The 20000-nt window shown below is 42.0% G+C and overlaps 1 protein-coding gene across 2 annotated transcripts in view; it reads left to right on the top strand.

The window, feature by feature from the left end:
- ctbp1 (C-terminal binding protein 1) overlaps positions 1 to 20000 on the top strand; it is a 33752-nt gene that overhangs the window by 1925 nt on the left and 11827 nt on the right. For both annotated transcript variants that reach the window (XM_083651539.1, XM_083651540.1), the window contains exon 2: positions 18191 to 18345. In XM_083651539.1, the coding sequence (XP_083507665.1) occupies positions 18191 to 18345 (155 nt within the window). The remainder of the gene's footprint in view (positions 1 to 18190; positions 18346 to 20000) is intronic.

The raw sequence follows: 20000 nt of genomic DNA on the forward strand, positions 1-20000 counted from the left end.
ATAATCTCATTGGTCAGTTCAAAACCCATTTGTGTAATTTGATTGGTGTATTTGAATGTAAAGAATGAGCTGATTGGCTGATTAAAAGGTGCAACGCAATTAGATTGCGTAATTAATAGCCCTCGACCAATGTCAGGCGATCCAGATTCTTGTTTCATTGGATTCGTTGTTTCCATGTATGAGAAATAAATAAAATCACTTCAACGTTGCAGTTCTATTTGAGCAAGTCAGGCTGCACAAGTCAAGTGAATATAAGCAGAGTATAATAGTCTTTACTGACAAACGGACAGTTAATTTCCAAAACTATTTTGCATTGTAGATACTGTAACAGTGGAGCAAATTAAAACTCTGATCGGATAAATCATTATTATGCAGTCGCATTCTCTCATTGAGCTAACCATGGGTGAATGCAGGAAGTAAATAAATTGAGTAAATAAGTTAAACCCTGGAAGCCCCTCAAAGACCCCTCTTTGCCTCCCGGACCCCAGTTTGGGAACTGCAAATCTACAATACAATAACTGTCCCCGTAGCTATACTACTCTATTCATAGGATGCATTTACTCTTAACTGACCTCAAAACCAGCTGAAGCTTCAAAGTGATTGTGACTTTCTTGTGCATATTAACAGTTAATCCAATATAACGGCCTGATGACTACACAGTAATCCAGTTGTAGGCCACTGCTTCTCAACCTTCATGGCTCGTCACTCCTTCAGTGTATACTTGCATTACAGGCAGCGTTATGCAGAGTGCGGAACAGCTCACACAATGATTTTACCCCTTTCAGGTTACATGCTTTCACTTTGATTAATTATAGGCCTCGAGGCTGAAATCTATTCAGTATTTCAGCAGAAAAACAAACACAACTATGTATAGCAGAAATATCTTTTCCTATCCCATAAATCATCTCGCAAACCCCCCTAAACCCTTTTACAATGGCTACCAATGTATTCCATAGATGTATAAATGATGATGTGCTATGCTCTAGCCATGGTATATTGTTGTTTTTGTATGTTTTGCCTGTGCTCCGTACCATGTGATCATGGTCAACCAGTCACATTCAATAAATGATTGATTGATTGATTGAATCATCAAGAGTTACAATATCTGCAACTCAAACAAAAAAGTAACAGGAATGACCAAAGCATTGAAATGAAGTCTGTACACACACACACACACACACACACACACACACACACACACACATACTAGACAAGTGTGTGTTGTGGCATGACAGTGCTCGAAGCAGAATTACTATCAGCAAACCTTTGACTCTAAGCTGGCCGCCCAAACCAAGCTGCTGCCAAACTGTTAGCTTGTCTGCTCTGCGTCTGTTTTGCTAGCGGTGACTCTTTAATGGAAACAAAAAGCTGACAAACCTGAATAGACTTGCTGATACAGGACCTGCCAAATAAGACCTTGTCGGTGTGTAAGTGTGTGTGTGTTTCTTTTGTGTATTTCTATATTTATGTTTTCATGTGTGTGTGTGTGTGTGTGTGTGTGTGTGCCTGCGTGCATGTGCAGGTGCATGTGTGTGCACTATGCACATGTCATATATCACTACATGTGTCAAGTCAACCTGCATAGTGGTATGTGCTGAGAATGCACCTGCGTGCCTCTCTCTGCGGGTGGGTACATGAGGAGTGTGTTGTGTTTGTGTTTGTGTGTGTGTGTGTGTGTGTGTCTGTGTGCTTGAGTCTCTCATGAGGGAAGGAGGGATGGAAGACTGGAGGAGAGGGGTGTGTCTGTTTTTTCCTCTTTCCTCCATCGGAATTGAACCGTGTGGGTACAGAGCTACACAGGGCCGGAAAGTGCACACTGTCAAGCGCTACCTGGGTGTTCAAGCCTTCTTTAAGCTTATGCTAGAATATCGAAGATAGATAGATAGATAGATAGATAGATAGATAGATAGATAGATAGATAGATAGATTTATTTGATGATCCGTTTAAAAAAAAATGCCATACATTAAATGTACATGCAATTCTAAAAAAAGGATAACCCAAAAAGTACATAAAAACTTAATTCCGTTGTGGTCCTTGCTCTTAGACATACAGTACATTAAATATACAGACATTGCACCACACATACTGTAGTTTCGTAATAAAATCTGGCTATCTAGTACTAAAACTAAAATTACTCTATTACAGCATAACAAAAGAAGACTAATTAATACAACATGCCATTTCTGCCTAGTCCCTTACTCAGGAACCCTATCTAGCAGCCACATCTTAAGTTTAACTTTAAAGGTGCTTTGACTTGAGGCCTCCTTAATATCCAGTGGGAGCAGATCATTCACTGGGCCCCTGGAAAGCAAAGGAACATTGGCCAATTTTCCGTTTGCACCTGACTGTAGGTTGGCTCGGCTAGCTCTGGTGCTGTGGCTGTGTGCTTCTCCTACTCTGGTGAGGTAGTTTGTGAGGTATACTGGGGGACAGGGGCAAATTTTCCACTGGGGACAGGGGGGACATGTCCCCTCCCACTTTTCAAAACCTTGATTCTGTCCCCCCCACTTTTTAAACTGAAAAAATCGTGGGTAAACTGAAAAAATCATGCTTAATACGCTACTGTTTGACCAGCCATCATATTATGGCTGAGAATGTTAATTGAGTTGCTAATTATAAGCTATAGGCTGCTCCAAAAGATTGCCACGGATTTCCTCGTCTGTAAAAAGTGCCCTCTCCAGACCCTGAATGCATTTCTAATTTCGCTCTGTATGGAAATTCCCCTTTCCAAGCCGTCCCTGAAGGCAGCACTCACAGTATTGTAACAGCAAATTTAACTTTTGTAGAGTTATTTTTCTGTGACAAGTATCATCCAAATGTTAATTTAAAATGAGATAATGCTCTAAATCTGGCTAAAAACGTTAACACTTTTTTGCCAGCCCCTGCCCCTCTAACATGCTCTGCATGTCCCTGCTGCTCTATAAAGGGTTAAGTGATGAGAGGAAGTGAACATGGTTGAATTTAAAATAAAGCACACTAATAATAATAATAATGATAATAATAATACAACCAACGTGATTTCAATATGGCTCTGGCTTTCACATCAGTATTGTTCTATGCCTTGTTCATGTCACCTGCTTTCATATCAGAGCTCTGATGAGTTGGAGGTGGTGTCTAAAAGGCATGTCTTTAGTGGTGTGTGTTGTTCTTCATAGATCTAGCCTCTTAATCTTCCCCTCAGAGTGCACCAAATTGATGCATTTTACTTAAAAAATCTCGCAGGTTCGAACCCCCGTGTTGCTTCTGGCTAGGTCTGGCATCCATACGGGCACAATTGGCCATGTCTGCAGGTGGGAAGCTGGCTTAAGGGTATGTGTCCTGGTCGCTCCTCCTCTGGTTGGTCGGGGCGCCTGGTCGGGGGCGTTAGCACGATCCTCCCACACTCTATCTATGTCCTGCTAGTGAAACTCCTCGCTATCAGGTGAAAAGAAGTGGCTGGTGACAGCACATGTATCAGAGGAAGCATGTGCTAGTCTACAACTCTCCCCAGATTGGCAGAGGGGGTGGAGCAACGACTGTGAGAGCAGGGGGAATTGGCCAAGTACAATTGGGAGAAAATGGGGGGAAATATGAAAGAAAACTTGATATACAAAACATAGCTTCACGACCAGTGCTAAACAATATGGAGAAAAGGGAGGGACAGGTTACAGAAAAGACACAGCAAAGAGAGAGAGAGAGAGAGAACGTGGGGGGAAAGAGATGGAGATGAGAGATGGAGGGAGTGGGAGATCAACACAGAGAGAGAAGGATGTGGAGAGAGGCAGATCATATATGAGAAATGTGGAAGAGAAGGCAGGACAGATAGGCTGTTTGCCATGTTGCTGTGTGCCACGGTAGCCAGGAGCCTCATAAATCAGCCCTGCTGTGGCTCGCTGGCTGCTGACTGATCACAGCAACGCTCCTCTCCTCCTCTCCTTTCATTCTATTTCCTGTCCTCTCTTCCTCCCCTCCCCTTTCCCTCCCCTCTTCCTCCCTCCTCACTTCCTCCCTCCCCTCTCCCCCCCTCCTCTCCTCTCCCCTCCTCTCTCTCTCTCCACTCTTCCTCCCCTCTCCTCTCCTCTCCCTCCTCTCCTTTCATTCCCTTTCCTGTCCTCTCTTCCTCACCTCTCCTGTCCACATGCATCTGTAGCCGTGTGAATTTGTTATCTGCCAGGTCCAACCCCGCTTCCATTCAGGTAGGGAGAGACTGAGGTCCAACCCCGCTTCCATTCAGGTAGGGAGAGACTGAGGTCCAACCCCACTTCCATTCAGGTAGGGAGAGACTGAGGTCCAACCCCGCTTCCATTCAGTTAGGGAGAGACTGAGGTCCAACCCCGCTTCCATTCAGGTAGGGAGAGACTGAGGTCCAACCCCACTTCCATTCAGGTAGGGAAAGACTGAGGTCCAACCCACTTCCATTCACGTAGGGAGAGACTGAGGTCCAACCCCGCTTCCATTCAGTTAGGAAGAGACTGAGGTCCAACCCCGCTTCCATTCAGGTAGGGAGAGACTGAGGTCCAACCCCGCTTCCATTCAGTTAGGGAGAGACTGAGGTCCAACCCGCTTCCATTCAGTTAGGGAGAGACTGAGGTCCAACCCGCTTCCATTCGGTTAGGGAGAGACTGAGGTCCAACCCACTTCCATTCAGGTAGGGAGAGACTGAGGTCCAACCCGCTTCCATTCAGGTAGGGAGAGACTGAGGTCCAACCCCGCTTCCATTCAGGTAGGGAGAGACTGAGGTCCAACCCGCTTCCATTCAGTTAGGGAGAGACTGAGGTCCAACCCGCTTCCATTCAGGTAGGGAGAGACTGAGGTCCAACCCCGCTTCCATTCAGGTAGGGAGAGACTGAGGTTCAACCCCGCTTCCATTCAGGTAGGGAGAGACTGAAAGGAGATTTCATTCCAGCAAGATCAGTTTTCTTCCCAATTCAAACACCAAAAGCCATCTGACATCATTGACTTTGCAAAGAATTGAGAATGAGTGTGGTGTGGTAGTAAATGGATTGTAGTTTGAATGATTTGAATTGAGTTGACACCAGCTTTGATCGCAACGCATCTGGAATCTGGGAGGCCTAATAATACACGTGTTAGACAGCTCCATATTGTCTTAGTCAGTCTTGGGCTGTGGGCTATGGTGTGTATGAATGAGAAGTGTCAGTCTTAAAAAGCACGTCATTTTCAACACATGCTAATAAAACACATTGACAAGACACATGGTGTTTCAGAATCAGAATCGGCTTTAGTGGCCAAGTATGTAGGGAATCTGACTCCGGTATACATTGCTCTCTCTATACTTACAAAGGGGGGAAAAGAAAATACAAAATACAATACAAGCTAAAACAGCGATCATATATAAAGTAAGTTAGTTGCTATTTACATTATATACAATGAGTGTGATGTAGACCTATAAATATAAGAAGGAATAACATAAAAAAAATAATTGTATACCTACCATATGTACAGTGTAGTATATGTAAACTATGGTGAGTCAGATATTGCACCATGGTTTATCGATCTATTATAAGCAAAGCTATGAGACAGAAATTGCAGTTATTGAGACACAGCTTTTGGACAGTTATTGCACAAGCACAGTTAACAAGTTTTGTTGTAATGTAACACACATGTGTCACAGCAAACTACACATGCAGATGTGCTGGAAATCAAACGTCCTTCTTTAAGAGTGTAGCAGCTTGTTGTGATGTAGGATGTGATGTAGGATGTGATGATGTGATGTAGGAGCTTGCTGTGATGTAGGATGTGATGTAGGAACTTGCTGTGACGCATGCTCTTCCATTCTGCTCTTGAGGTTGAACCCAGGGACTTCCATGCTTTGACTTTTTGGCAGCTCGCTCTGCATCGGGGCTGGCAGACTTCCCGGTGGCCCCGCCCCCCCTACGTTTAAAAGACACGATAATCGTTGATCTTTGACATTGTCTGTGTTGACTGACAGTGCAAAAACTATCCTCCTAGGATAAACAAAATTACAGTTGCTCATGGAAGCTGGCTAGATAAAAGACCTAAGCATAATCTCATTGGTCAGTTCAAATCCATTTGTGTAATTAGATTGGTGTATTTGAATGTAAAGAATGATCTGATTGGCTGATTAAAAGGTAAAGTAATAAGATTGTGTAATTAGCCCTCGACCAATGTCAGGCCATCCAGATTGTACTGACAACTTGTTTCATTGGATTCAATGTATGATAAATAAATAAAATCACTCCAAAGTTCCAGTTCTATTTGAGCAAGTCAGGCTGCACAAGTCCAGAGCATAAGCAGAGTATAATATTCATATTGACAAATGGAGAGTTGATTTCCAAAACTATTTTGCTTTGTAGTTGGGGGATAACAGTGAAAATCATCAGACAAATCATTATTATGCATACATTTAAAAGACACGGTAATCGTTCATCTTTGACAGATTGTCTGTGTTGACTGACAGTGCAAAAACATGGTCTCATTCCTCCAAGGATAAAAAAAATTACAGTTGCTCATGTGAGCTGGTCAGTGACAGCTGGATCCAGCCGGCCCGCGAGGCTTATCCCAGCAGGCCGCATGCGGTCCAACAGTCATTTGGCGGTTGCTTTTTCCATCTGTAAACCTCAGTCAGATGGCGGTGGCGTTATTTTAGTCTGATTACACATTTTCCAAGGGACCCAATTTTCATATCGGGGAACGTGACTTAGTCTGCCAACTCAAACACTGCAAAAATCTTGTTTCCCGACTTATCAAGCTTAACTTAGACTTCCAGATGTTTTGCCAATATTTGACATTACAAGTAATCAATAATAGTAGGAGGGAGAGACTCAGAGTAAAATATGTAAGGGGAGGAAAAACTAACCTGTAAAGGAACTAGTTTGAAAAATAAGCCACCTAGACATGTGGGGGGGGGGGGGGGGGTGCAAAATTACAGCGATCTACAACGCAGATTCCTTCGTCTGGGAAACTGTAGTCGCTTCTTCATTAGGGGCACTTTTGGAGGAAAAGCCCCAGATTCCCATTTATATTTAGGGAATCTTTATCCGTTTGGCAGTCTCATAGTGACTGCCACCTTTGGAAGTCACTGATTTTTCTGTTTTCTTTTTTGTTCTTGTTTTTTGCTTATTTTGTTTTGGTATGTTGCTTGTATGTTATCCACTTACTCACGTTGCTGTCAATCATAAGGTCAGATATTTGGAAAATGGAGTCATTAAAGACCCCTTATATAACATGGACTATAAATTGAATGGTAAATTACCTTATATGCTAACCCCCTCCAATAAATGAAAACTTTAAAGATAATCTCATATAATGTGAACGGTATCAACAACCCAATTAAGCGTAAGAAGCTGTTACAACAACTAAAAAAGGAAGCAGGAGAAATAATCTTCCTACAGGAAACACACTTAGTGAAAATAGAACATGAAAAACTAAAGAAATTTACAAACGCTCAGGTTTATCACTCATCATATAAGTCTTCAAGAAGGGGTGTTGCTATTTTAATAATGCCCCAAATAGCTTTTACTTTGGACAAGTTGATTGCAGATAAGGAAGGAAGATATGTAATGATAGTCGGAAAGATTGATGAGGTAATGGTTTCATTTATGAATGTTTACAATCCCCCTGAAGAAGGCCCGGACTTAATCAAAAAGGTTGTAGAAATAATAGTTTTAGAAAGTAGAGGAATGACAATCACTGCAGGTGATCTAAATTTAATTATGGACCCAAGTATGGATACACAAAGTGGTAGACAGCATAGCTCAGACCAAGCTGCTAAAATAATGAGAGGAGCAGTCAAGGAATTAGGGTTGATAGACGTGTGGAGGACTCTTCACCCGAAAGAAAGAGATTACACTTTCTTCTCAAAAGTATATGGTAAATACTCAAGATTAGATTATTTTTTTCTGTTTAAGAACCACCTGTCAAGTGTAATAGAATGCAACATAAATTTAATTACACTTTCAGACCACGCTTTGATAACTATGAAACTGAATCTTGACTTGAAAAGGGGCCGGACAGTGTGGAGGCTAAATAACTCCCTGATACAAATGGTAGACTTTAAGATTAAAATAAGATCAATTATAAAAAATTACTTAGAAATTAACGATACAGAAGAAGTCTCCCCTGTAATATTGTGGGAGGGAGCAAAAGTAGTATTGAGAGGGGAAATTATTTCATTTGCATCATACAAGAAGAAACAGAGGGAAAAAAGAGTAAAGGAAATAGAACAATCAATAAAGATTTTGGAATTGAAACATAAGGCTAAAGGAAATAGTTCTGACTTGTGCTCTCTGAATGAACTAAGGAAAGAATATGACCGATTACTAACAGATAAGGTAGAGAAATCATTGATATTTACTAAACAACAATACTTTGATAGCGGAGCAAAAGCAATGAAAATCTTGGCTTATAAATTAAAAAAACAACAGATAAAATCAAACATTGCTTTTATCAAAGATCAAACCAGAAATACAATTGTTAAAGGCAAACAAGAAATAGCACAAGAGTTTGCAAAATACTACAAACAACTGTATAGTCCTGATGACAATCTACTCCCTCGAAATAGAATCAGGGAATATCTATCTGGGATAGAATTACCGCAGTTAACTGAAAGACAAAATAATGACCTGACGCTACCAATTACAATGGATGAGATTAAAATAGTTATAAATAAGTTAAAAAAGGGTAAATGCCCAGGGAGCGACGGGTACACAGGGGAATTTTATAGGGAATTTGTCATAGAATTACTGCCAATTTTAGAAAAAACTTTTAACTGGGCGTTGGACCACGGTCAGTGGCCAAATACATGGTGTAACTCCATAATTACAGTTATACACAAAGATAATAAGGACCCTACGGACTGTGGATCATATAGACCAATAACTCTTTTGAATGTAGACCAAAAACTATTAAGTAGCATCATAGCAAATAGACTGTCAAAGATTATTCCGCATATTATAAACCCAGACCAAACAGGCTTTATCCCAGATAGATATCTTTGTGATAATGTTAGACGGACTTTGAATATAATAGATTACTCACAGAAAAAGAATATTCAAACACTGATTCTTACCTTAGACGCTGAGAAAGCCTTCGATAGGGTGTCATGGACATTTATTTTAGAAACATGTATTAAGTTTGGCTTCCATGACACTTTTATCAAATGGCTTCAAGCAATGTACAAAACATCAAGAGCACAGGTCAGAACAAATGGAACCCTCTCAGACAGCTTTGAGCTAAAACGGGGGACAAAACAAGGGGATCCATTGTCTTCTTTAATTTTTGCAATTTGTATCGAACCTCTGGCAGAATACATCAGGATGTTTGATGAAATCGAAGGGGTGAAAATAGCAGAGGACCAGCACAAATTGGCGTTATACGCAGACGATGTGGTCCTGTATCTCACAAACTTAGAGAAATCACTACCAGCACTCATGCAAACTATTAATGATTATGGTCTAGCTTCTGGCTATAAATTAAACATGCAGAAATGCGAAGCAATGGTTGTAGGAGCCCCTGTCAGCAGAGAACTGAAAGAAAAATATCTATGGCAATGGGACAAGGACAAAGTGAAATATTTGGGTATTGTTATACCAAAGAATATTAAGTTAATTTATGAATCGAATTACAACTGTCTTGAAGTACAAATTAGACAAGACCTAAACCGGTGGAGAACTGCTATTCTATCGTTGGGTGGAAAAATAGATGCAATCAGAATGAATGTACTCCCCAGGTTTCTGTTTTTATTTCAGACATTACCTGTGTGTATAAGTGCAAATGTCTTTAAAACATGGGATAGAATGTTAAGTAAATTTGTGTGGGATGATAAAAAACCGAGAGTTAAAATGAAGACACTTAAAATGGCTAAAGAGAAGGGAGGACTTGCTCTTCCCAATCTAAAACACTACTACTATGCAGCTCAAATGCAGTCAACACGCACTTGGTTAAACGACAATTCTGAAGCAAGGTGGAGGTTGATTGAGAAGCATATGTGTCATGTTTCAATAAAAAACATACTTTTTTGTACAGAGAACCCACGAAAGACAAAAGTAACAGACAGTTCAATGATCAGAAATACTTTGGAGACTTGGAGTCGAATTAAGAGAAATTTTGAAATAAAGGATGATCTTATTGCACTGAGAGAGATACAGGAGGACCCCGATTTCACTCCCAATACTCACGGTATAACTTTTAATATATGGGCACAGAAAGGACTGACTATAGTTGGACAATGTTTAAATGAGAATGGAATCATGTCATTTGAATCCTTAAAGCAACTTTATGATTTACCACACTCCCACCTCTTCCGATATTTACAAATAAGAAGTTACATTCAGAAAAGTAAAATAAGAGGGAAGACTAGAAATACGCTTCATCCACTGGTTAAATTTTTGGTAAATAATTATGGCAAGGTCAGAATACCACACCAAATCTCAGCAGTTTATGCTATTTTAGAAAATAGCCATAAGCAACAAGACACAAAGGCAAAACTAAAATGGGAAGAAGAACTTAATACAAACATATCGGAGGTCATTTGGAAGGAAATGAACCGGAATGTACACACGACGACAGCCTCTCCTTATTGGAGAGAGTATGCATGGAAAATACAATCACGGTACTTTATAACACCAGTACAACAAGCTAAATATAACGGTAACACTTTGCCAAACTGCTGGAGGGAGTGTGGTGAACCTTATGCCAACTTTGGCCACATCTTTTGGTTTTGCCCAGTATTACAACCGTTTTGGAACAATATACAGAAGGAAATTAACACCATCTTAAGGACTGCCATCCATCTGGATGTAAACTCTGTGTTGTTGGGCAGAACGGTGGAAGAAATAAAAAATAAAAATGACAAATACCTAGTGAGGATACTGCGTATAACAGCTCTGAAGCAAATAACAAGAAATTGGCTTCAAAAAATAAGCCCTTCGGCAAACAAATGGAGAGAAACGGTTCAACAAATTTACCAGATGGAGTATCTAACTTATAAGATTCGGGGGAATCTGATACTATTTGAAGACAGATGGTCTAACTGGTCAAATTACTACCAGGCGGTTAAGTAATCTCTCTCAGTGTAACTAGACAAAATACCAATAATGACCTGAAATGTGTGAATTGATGTTTCATATACCAATGTCGACAGTCACATAGGGGAGCACTATTTATTTTTTTGTATTTTATTTTATTTTACTTGTATTTGTATTTTTATTTTTATTTTATTTATTTTTGTCTTCTTTTTTCTTTTCTTTTCTTTTTCTTTTCTTTTTTTTATGTCTACAGGCACTTTGCATTTGTACTTGTATCTGTAGGTTACGTGGAGCATCACAGGGTGAAGCATACACCCATGTTATGTATGGAATGTATGTTATGTACGTATGTTTATAAGCATTTCTTTGTCTTTATTATACTTATAAAAAAAGAAAAAAAAAATTGCCATCATTACAAAACAATATGAGCAAGATGTAACGTATATAAATACAAGATGACAATAAAAAGTATAAAAAAAAAAAAGCTTAACTTAGGATTTGTTTGAGTGAAATCACCCTTACTGCACTGGCAGATAATTCCATTTCAACACATTTTCCTCCCCCCCCCCCCCCCCCCTTCTCTTCTGAAGGTTTGGATAAGCTTAAGACCGTGTTGTACACAAGCAGAATTATGTTACTATGCAGATGGACCGTGTTTTTAGCTAACAGTTATTACCAACAGTACTTTTCTCTTGTGAAAAGAACTCCCCATGCAAAGCTAGTAGCGAATCAGGTCAACTTTACTGTGATTTTTTTCAAGAGCGAACAATGCATTCCGCCTGTAGCTTCTTCAGATTACCCCAACAAAATTACATAAGCACTCACAGGTGTGCTAAATACATACAGGTCACATGACCAAGCAACAGTTTTTCTACTAGTACTTTAGTTTAGTTTAGTTTAGTCAACTTTGCTCCTTGCTGTTCCTGTTCGGGTCAGAAGGGGCCCTCAGCCTTGCCTCAAACTGTTTACTGTGCATCTTGGTCCTTGTGAATCTGAACCAAAGACTGGTTTGTAGAGAAGCTGGGTGGATGGCGAGAGCAGCAGTGGAGCTGTGGCCCCCAGTTGGCTGTCAGGTCTGTTTGCCCTGTGAAAGCTCCCAGCAGTCACCCGACCCTGGGGCGAGACAGGGGGAGTCGAGAGACAGAGTGGATGACTATTGGATATAATGAGAGAGGGAGAGAGAGATAAGAGAGAGAGATGGAGACGGTTTACTTTTACCATTTAGGACTAAATAGAGTGAGAGAGAGAATATGGCACTGAGTGAGAGAGAGTGAGAGAGAGAATATGGCACTGAGTGAGAGAGAGAGAATATGGCACTGAGTGAGAGAGAGTGAGAGAGAATATGGCACTGAGTGAGAGAGAGAGAATATGGCACTGAGTGAGAGAGAGTGAGAGAGAATATGGCACTGAGTGAGAGAGAGTGAGAGAGAATATGGCACTGAGTGAGAGAGAGTGAGAGAGAATATGGCACTGAGTGAGAGAGAGTGAGAGAGAATATGGCACAGAGTGAGAGAGAGTGAGAGAGAATATGGCACAGAGTGAGAGAGAGAATATGGCACTGAGTGAGAGAGAGTATATGGCACTGAGTGAGAGAGAGTGAGAGAGTATATGGCACTGAGTGAAAGAGAGTATATGGCACTGAGTGAGAGTGAGAGAGAGTATATGGCACTGAGTGAGAGAGAGTGAGAGAGAGTATATGGCACTGAGTGAGAGAGAGTGAGAGAGAGTATATGGCACTGAGTGAGAGAGAGTGAGACAGTCTTTTATTATAGCAGTACTCAGCAGCAGCCAGTAGAGCCGGCTGGTCCTCCCAAGGTCACGCTTGGTGTTTGGAATGAGAGCTATTTCCTCCCTCACTCTGACTGAATGTCTGGAATCTCTGTTACTCTCCAAAAACTCCATTTCCCCATTAGGGCCATTAAGGACCCTTTTCATACTACGGTTTTTGCTCAAGTGGACTCTGCCTCTCTCTCTCTCTCACACACACACACACACACACACACACCCCGATTCCCCGAACATTCTGTCACCCTCTTTGCACTCAGCTATTTGTGCTCAATGACCAGCTGATATTATTGACCATATGGAAGATGAGTCTGTAGGCCAAAATAGAGTGTGACACTTACAGTCCAGTTACAAGTTACGATGAAGGCTGTGCTGTTTCAAAACAATATAAACTATATTTGTATGAGTCCAGCATGAACTCTTAACATTGCGCTTTCTGTTCCTGTTCAATCACAATTTCTCAGCTCTGCACCATTGATTTGATATTGACGTGTAAGTGCAAAAGGCTCCAGGTGAATCCTGTTACAGAAAGCTCATGTTCTACCAGGCTACACAAGGCTTTGGTGAGCAGGCTAGGCTTTGAGTTTCACCTTATTGGCACAGGCCTGCCACAACTGTGGGGCCTTTTCTTCAGATCAAGTTTATTCATCTATAATCTGTCTATAGATGCTGATAAAAAAAGAACTTCCTGAAATTGAGTGATGGATTGAATTAAGTTGCAGGCTCGCTGGGCAGCACTTCTGTCTGATGAGTTCTGCTAAAATACCTCAAATGTTCGGTTCTTTGTTGTCAAAGGAAAGTGAAATTGCTCATTGTGCAATGTTTCCTTAGCGTAGTGAAGGCAGGCAGGAAGACTGGAGAGAGAGAGAGTGTGTGTGTGTGTGAGAGAGAATGCTGACACAAGTGACAGAGATAACGATGCCACCGCTGCTCGACAAAACGTGACCCAAAAAGGAAACGATTACATTTGAGCCCAATTTCACTTCAGAACACGAAACAAATCTTTGCCTTTTGTTTAGTCAGTGGCAGTGCTTTTATCCAATGCTGCGCGGGCTTGTCGCACGCAGCTCGACTGCTGCGTGGCCTCGCCTGCTCTATTCGCATGCGCAGCGCACAATTGCTCAACTTCGCCTCACTGATGACATCACTCTCACCGATGATGTAACAATGCCTATGACATCATCAGTGCCTAACTGCCTATGACATCATCAGTGATCAATCATGAGATTATTTTGGCCAATAATGATGTCATAGGCATCATCAGTGCTGTGACATCATCAGTGGGACAAAAATTTAAACAGACAGAACCCACCTACTATGTTATAGCCTCCGACTAGTTCTCTCTGTTTCAATCTGCTTTACTCAAAAGTGGGGCCAAGACAGAGATGTTAATATTTCAGACATTTAGTTGACACTGATTACAATTGCTTACAATGAGTGAACAGGCAGGTGTCTGTCTTGACAGGTCTTTGACAGGACACTGGCAGTTGTGGGATGATCTGTCTAGCCCCGAGGCGCCCCCTGCTGCCCAAAACCACATGCAACCAAAACTCAAATGACAGCAACCACCAGTGCCACCAAATATTCTAGGTGCAACACTACAGCATAGCAAGAACCACCACATTCAAATGCATATAGCCACCGTACATATCTTACGCAGGCACGCACACTGGCTCACTCAACTACTCAACTAGCAGAGAAAAACCACTTAGACCACTTATCTGTGTAACCATCCAAATCACCATGAATGTAAAGACTATGCTGCTAAATAAATATTCCTTTTCTAAAAAGTAGTCATTTATGTGAGACTATCATCTAGATTCTACATAGAGTACAGTATATCCAGCAAAGTGTCTTGCTGTGATAAGTACCACTCTGCTTCACATTTAAACACTTCCTGTTACTGTGCTATCATTATTGCTATCACGCGCTCCACCTGCATACTGAATGCAGCAAGTTCAGGCCCGTTCCCCGGGGGTTGTATTAATTAAGGCACTCTGGGAAACGTAGGAAATAACTCACTGAAGTAGAAGTAGGCGAGTCAGGTTGAGGGAAAGTGGGTCATACCTGCCAACATTCCCGATTTTCACGGGGGTCTCCCTATTTTTAACTCTTTGTTCTGCTCTGCTCCCGATTGGTAATTTATCTCGTTAATCTCCACATTTCATAGTGATACAAATCAAATAGCTCAGTTTTAAAGCCAGAGTACGTTTCTGGTGTCATATGAAACTAGATGACCTAAGGTCCTAAGGCATCCATTGGTACCAACCATGTCATGCTAGCCTGTCAGGAAGGGGGCTAAATAACGCTCCAAAGTTAGGCTACATTTTGGCGGGGGGAAAAAAACATTTTCAAACGGGTCCCTTGACCTCTCACCTCATAAAGCTATCTGAATCCAAATGGGTTCTATGGGGTACCCAAGAGTCGCCCCTTTACAGATAAGGTCGCATCTTTTGATAAGGCAGCATAAATCGACAGAACAACAGATCACATCACTGCCAGAGATTTGACGGACCTGACGGACCCCGCTCCTCAGAGGGGTGCACTTGCCAGTACCCCAAAAAATCTCCCTCTTTTTCACAGTCTAATGTTGGCAGGTATGAATGGGTACACCAAAAAAGTCAATTCTAACACGTCATCAACTCCTGGAATGCATTGAACATCTCACATTGAGTATAGTATTGCAATAAGAATATCTGATGGTGGAATATTCTTTTTCAAGTGACTTGATGTTAGATGTTCCTAACTAATTTGAGGGAACTGGACCACCGAACTTCTAGCCACAAGCCTGATTGTCTAATATTTAGTCTACCGCGGCGCTACCCTCTGCTCTGAGATCCTTCATTGTTCTTCATTCAAAAAGTTGGAGAGACCCTCAAATACTGACGTGGAAATGGTTCAATGATCTGATGCCTCCTTCCTCATCATGTTAGTTCACGCAACAGTCTGAAACTTGGGGGGGGGGGGGGGAGGGGGGGGGGTGCCATTATGCCAAATGTGTTCACATCTTGGAGGTCTTACCGACAGAAACGGTTTCTTATTGGCGATGTCAGCCCACGCAGACGGAAAATAGTCAGAAATGACGGCAGCAATGAGCAGCAGTGGAGACAGACACAAGTCTGCAGTTATTCCATCCGCAGCGTTCTCGAGAGCTGTCAAAACCTTTTCATGTCAAGGACTTCCCAATTACACACAAATTGTCTCATCTTTCCTCCGTCTCTGGCTGCCATTCAGCTGCATTGGCCTGCGTCAGTCAGTCCGCCTGGCTGTCAGGCATCTCAATGATGAAGCCCTCACTCACTCTTCAGAGGGAGAGGTCAAGACAGATACAGGCAGAGTGAAGGTGGATGGCATCTCCCGTTTCACAAATGATCCTTCTGCGTATACAGTATAACGTCCGGTTTTAGTTCAGGAAATTTCAGTTAAGGAGAGTTGAGGAGACCTAAAAAAAATAAATCGTAATCAAATCAGTCACCAACACTCCTGTTAAGCCTGCCATGTTAAATGCCACTTATCGTGCGGTAAGGCCTGGTGCTCTCAGGGTAATACGACCTGGTGCTCTCAGGCAGGGTAATGCTGAGGGGATGATTTGATGAAACAAAACTAAAAACAAATAAAAACAAACTTTCTCATTTATTGACAGACTTCAGTGAGTGGCTGTCTCTCATTCTGGAAACAGATCTTGCCACCTGGTTTGAACGGTTTTATATTAACAGTGTTGTATTCAGCCTTCACAACCTTTCTCGAAACAAGATACATTATGCCAAGGAGGTGAGAAAACTCCACTTTTCCAATGCAGTTTCTTGTTTCAGGGACTTTTCTTGAAACAAGTCAGAATGAGCCAGATCAAGTGAAATTATTGAACCCCCTCCTGGCAGATTTTTTTCCATCTATTTTGAGGAAAATTATAATTTTTTTTAGTAAATAAAGTGTTGAGATTTTTTGCAGTGCACCAGCTACCCTGAAATGGGAATGAAAAGTTGTGTTGCAAATTGGCACATAAACACTCAGTTTGTACCGCTAAGATTTGCTTTGTGTTATTCGTAACTAACCAGAGGGTAAACACAGTTTACCCACCTCTTTGAAATGATTCAAGGAGTTTACTCACTATTTTCAGATCACCTGTAGCGATCAATGAGGGGAAACAAAGTGGGTAAACTACTCACCTTGGATAGTTGACCCACCTCTGTATTTACCACCCCTTCCCCTCTGTTTGATCACACTGAGCTTCTCTCTTGTTTATCTTCTTGTGTATGTACCGTATGTATTTTGTATCTTGTGATTTAGGACTGAGATACAACGTGTTTACCCGCAACGGTGATGAACTGCAGAAACTGAATTGTCCCTCGGGGATAAATAAAGTTTTCTGAATCTGAATCTGAATCTGAATGATCGTAACATACTGTGGTGTCAGGCTGCATTGCTCAGTTGTTTTCTGATCCAAAACTCACAATGCACTGGAAAGATACGATAGATAGCATGTATTAATCTCCAAGGTGTATCCAGTTAGTATTCACATTCATGTGTAAATATATGAAAACTCAATGAAAATGAACAGAATTCCTAATAATCAGCTGTATTGTTTGCCTCTTCACTTTTCATTTCACAGATACAGATCAACTTTATTATCCCGCATGGGGAAATGAATTTGCTCCAGTGCTCCAGACATAAAAACATCCAAATTGCATTTTGGGAACTTTAAAAGTGCATTTTCCCTTATACCTACCTATTTACCTACCTATTTACCTGCCTACCTCCCCGATCTCTAACTACCTAGTAATTGTCCCACCTGCCTCCCTGCTTACCACCTGCTCCTCAAGGAGTCAGTCAAAAGTACATACTGTCGGGGGAAAAACAAGTAGCCATGAAAGATGACCTCACAAATAGCTCCAGGAAATTATTTCCCCCCTACTGCCACAGTTGTCATAGCAACTGCGCCAGTCCAACGACGAAGCACAAACATTATGGGATGCGGATGAAGGAAGAAAGCATCCGCGCCCAGCGGGAATCTCATATCTTTTTGCAGTGGTGTTCTCATTATAACTGACAACTGACATCAGCTCCCGTCTGTATGAAACGTGTCTTGACCCTGCGACTAAATGTGCATTTGAATATGATGGATCTGATAGAAAAACAACCGGATGGAGTTAATTGTTGAGAAGTTGATGCGAGGTTTCCTAGAAGATGCAGATGAAATGGAGGAGTTCTGCTTCTCTGTGGGAGATCAAAGTGGTTGTGTTATGTAGCTCTTTCATCTCTGCAGTATATGGAATCGGCATGCTGATTTCCTGTAATGCTACACTGCCTCCAACTGCGATGTTATTATTTTCTGTCCCTCTCTCTCTGTCTCTCACAGTCTGTCCCTCACACACAGAAAGTTCCTCTCTAAACTCATTCTGTCTTGTGTGCATGTGTGTAGGCATCAGGCCACCCATCATGAACGGGCCCATGCACCCGCGCCCCCTGGTGGCGCTGCTGGATGGGCGTGACTGCACCGTGGAGATGCCCATCCTGAAAGACGTGGCCACCGTGGCTTTCTGTGATGCCCAGTCAACGCAGGAGATCCACGAGAAGGTAACACAACAAACTGCGTCATTTACACACACACACACACACACACACGTGCACACACATACGCATGCACACACATACGCACACGCACGCACGCACGTGCACACACGCACGCACACACACATATGTACACGCACGCACGTGCACACACGCACGCACACACACATACGCACACATGTGCAGGCACGCACATGCGCACACATACGCACACACACGCACACACACACACACACACACACACACACACACACACACACACACACACACACACACACACACACACACACACACACACAGTGTGTAGCTTCATATCCTGACCTGGGAATTATAAGATTACAGTTTGAGGTTTCGTCAAAAAGTAGTTATTCTTAAAATGTAGCTCAAGTTTGAATTAACCTTAAGACGGCTCGAGTAATAAGCACATTTTCATATAAATAAATCTCTGTTTTGTCTGTTTTGCAACTCTGATATCACTATTGATACAACACAGTAATGATTCAACCAAGCGTTTACATGTGCTGTTAAAACACCTGTCTGGTGGTAGGTCTTTGATGGGAAAGTGACACATGTTACATTTCCAGCAGCAGCAACAGCAGTTTAATTGGAATAAATAGAAGAAGTAGGTCGTTAGGATGAGCAGTGACAGTGATAGCCACCGTGGCTGTACAGACAAAGAAAAGAGCGCCACCTACAGAAAATACAAGGAAAAATACATCAGTAGGCTACTGGACGCACTGGACTGCTTGATTGACAGGTGATGTCTGGGAAATGCAGTGCAGAAACAGCACTCAGCCCAATTAAAGGAGGATTACCACTTAAATACAGTGCTAGTTTCACAGATGTGACGCAAAATCCATGATGCTTCACTTCCGAACTGCACAGAAAACACAAATCACAAGCCGGAAAATAATTGAAATAGCCGACATTTAGGAGAAAAGAAACAAGAAAGCATGAAGGTAAGGAAAAAGGGGACAGAGAGCAAACTTGAAATGGGGGTCAGGCCAGGATCCTGCTAAGCACAGCCCACAGCTACTATGGATTGTAAATGGGTTTGTATGTCTGGCATGGCCATGTCTCATTCTGGACATCTGCCAGGCACACTCTCTCTCTCTGTGAGCGCGCCCAGTACGCCACAGCGTGGGACAAACAGATGGCTCTCTCTCTCTCGCTCTCTCTCTACCCGTCTCTCTCTCAAACTCATTCTCTCTCTCGCATTGTCTAATTAGAAGGTCTTCTTTCAATTGTAATTGAACCGCATGACATTTCATACTCGCACACCCAGAGAGAGAGGGAGAGAGAGGGAGGGTTGTCATGACATTTCATACTCGCACACCCAGAGAGAGAGAGAGGGAGGATTGACATGACATTTCATAGTCGCACACCCAGAGAGAGAGAGAGAGAGAGGGAGGGATGGATGGCAGAGTAGACAAATATTACACCACCAACTGAAAAACCAATCTTAAGGTGAGGACAGCTGCTGAACCTGCTTTCACACACAACCCACACACTCCAATATCAACCTTTTCCACGCGATAATCCAGTTATCTGCTTTTGAGTTATCGTATTTCCTTTCCAATAAACTCCCGTCCAGGTTATGAGCAACTGAGAATCCCACGAGAAAGTGACACCTGCTGGGAGCTGCTGTTATTAGCCAAGGT

This window comes from Poromitra crassiceps (genome assembly GCF_964638095.1).
Source record: "Poromitra crassiceps genome assembly, chromosome: 15".
Taxonomy (NCBI): domain Eukaryota; kingdom Metazoa; phylum Chordata; class Actinopteri; order Beryciformes; family Melamphaidae; genus Poromitra; species Poromitra crassiceps.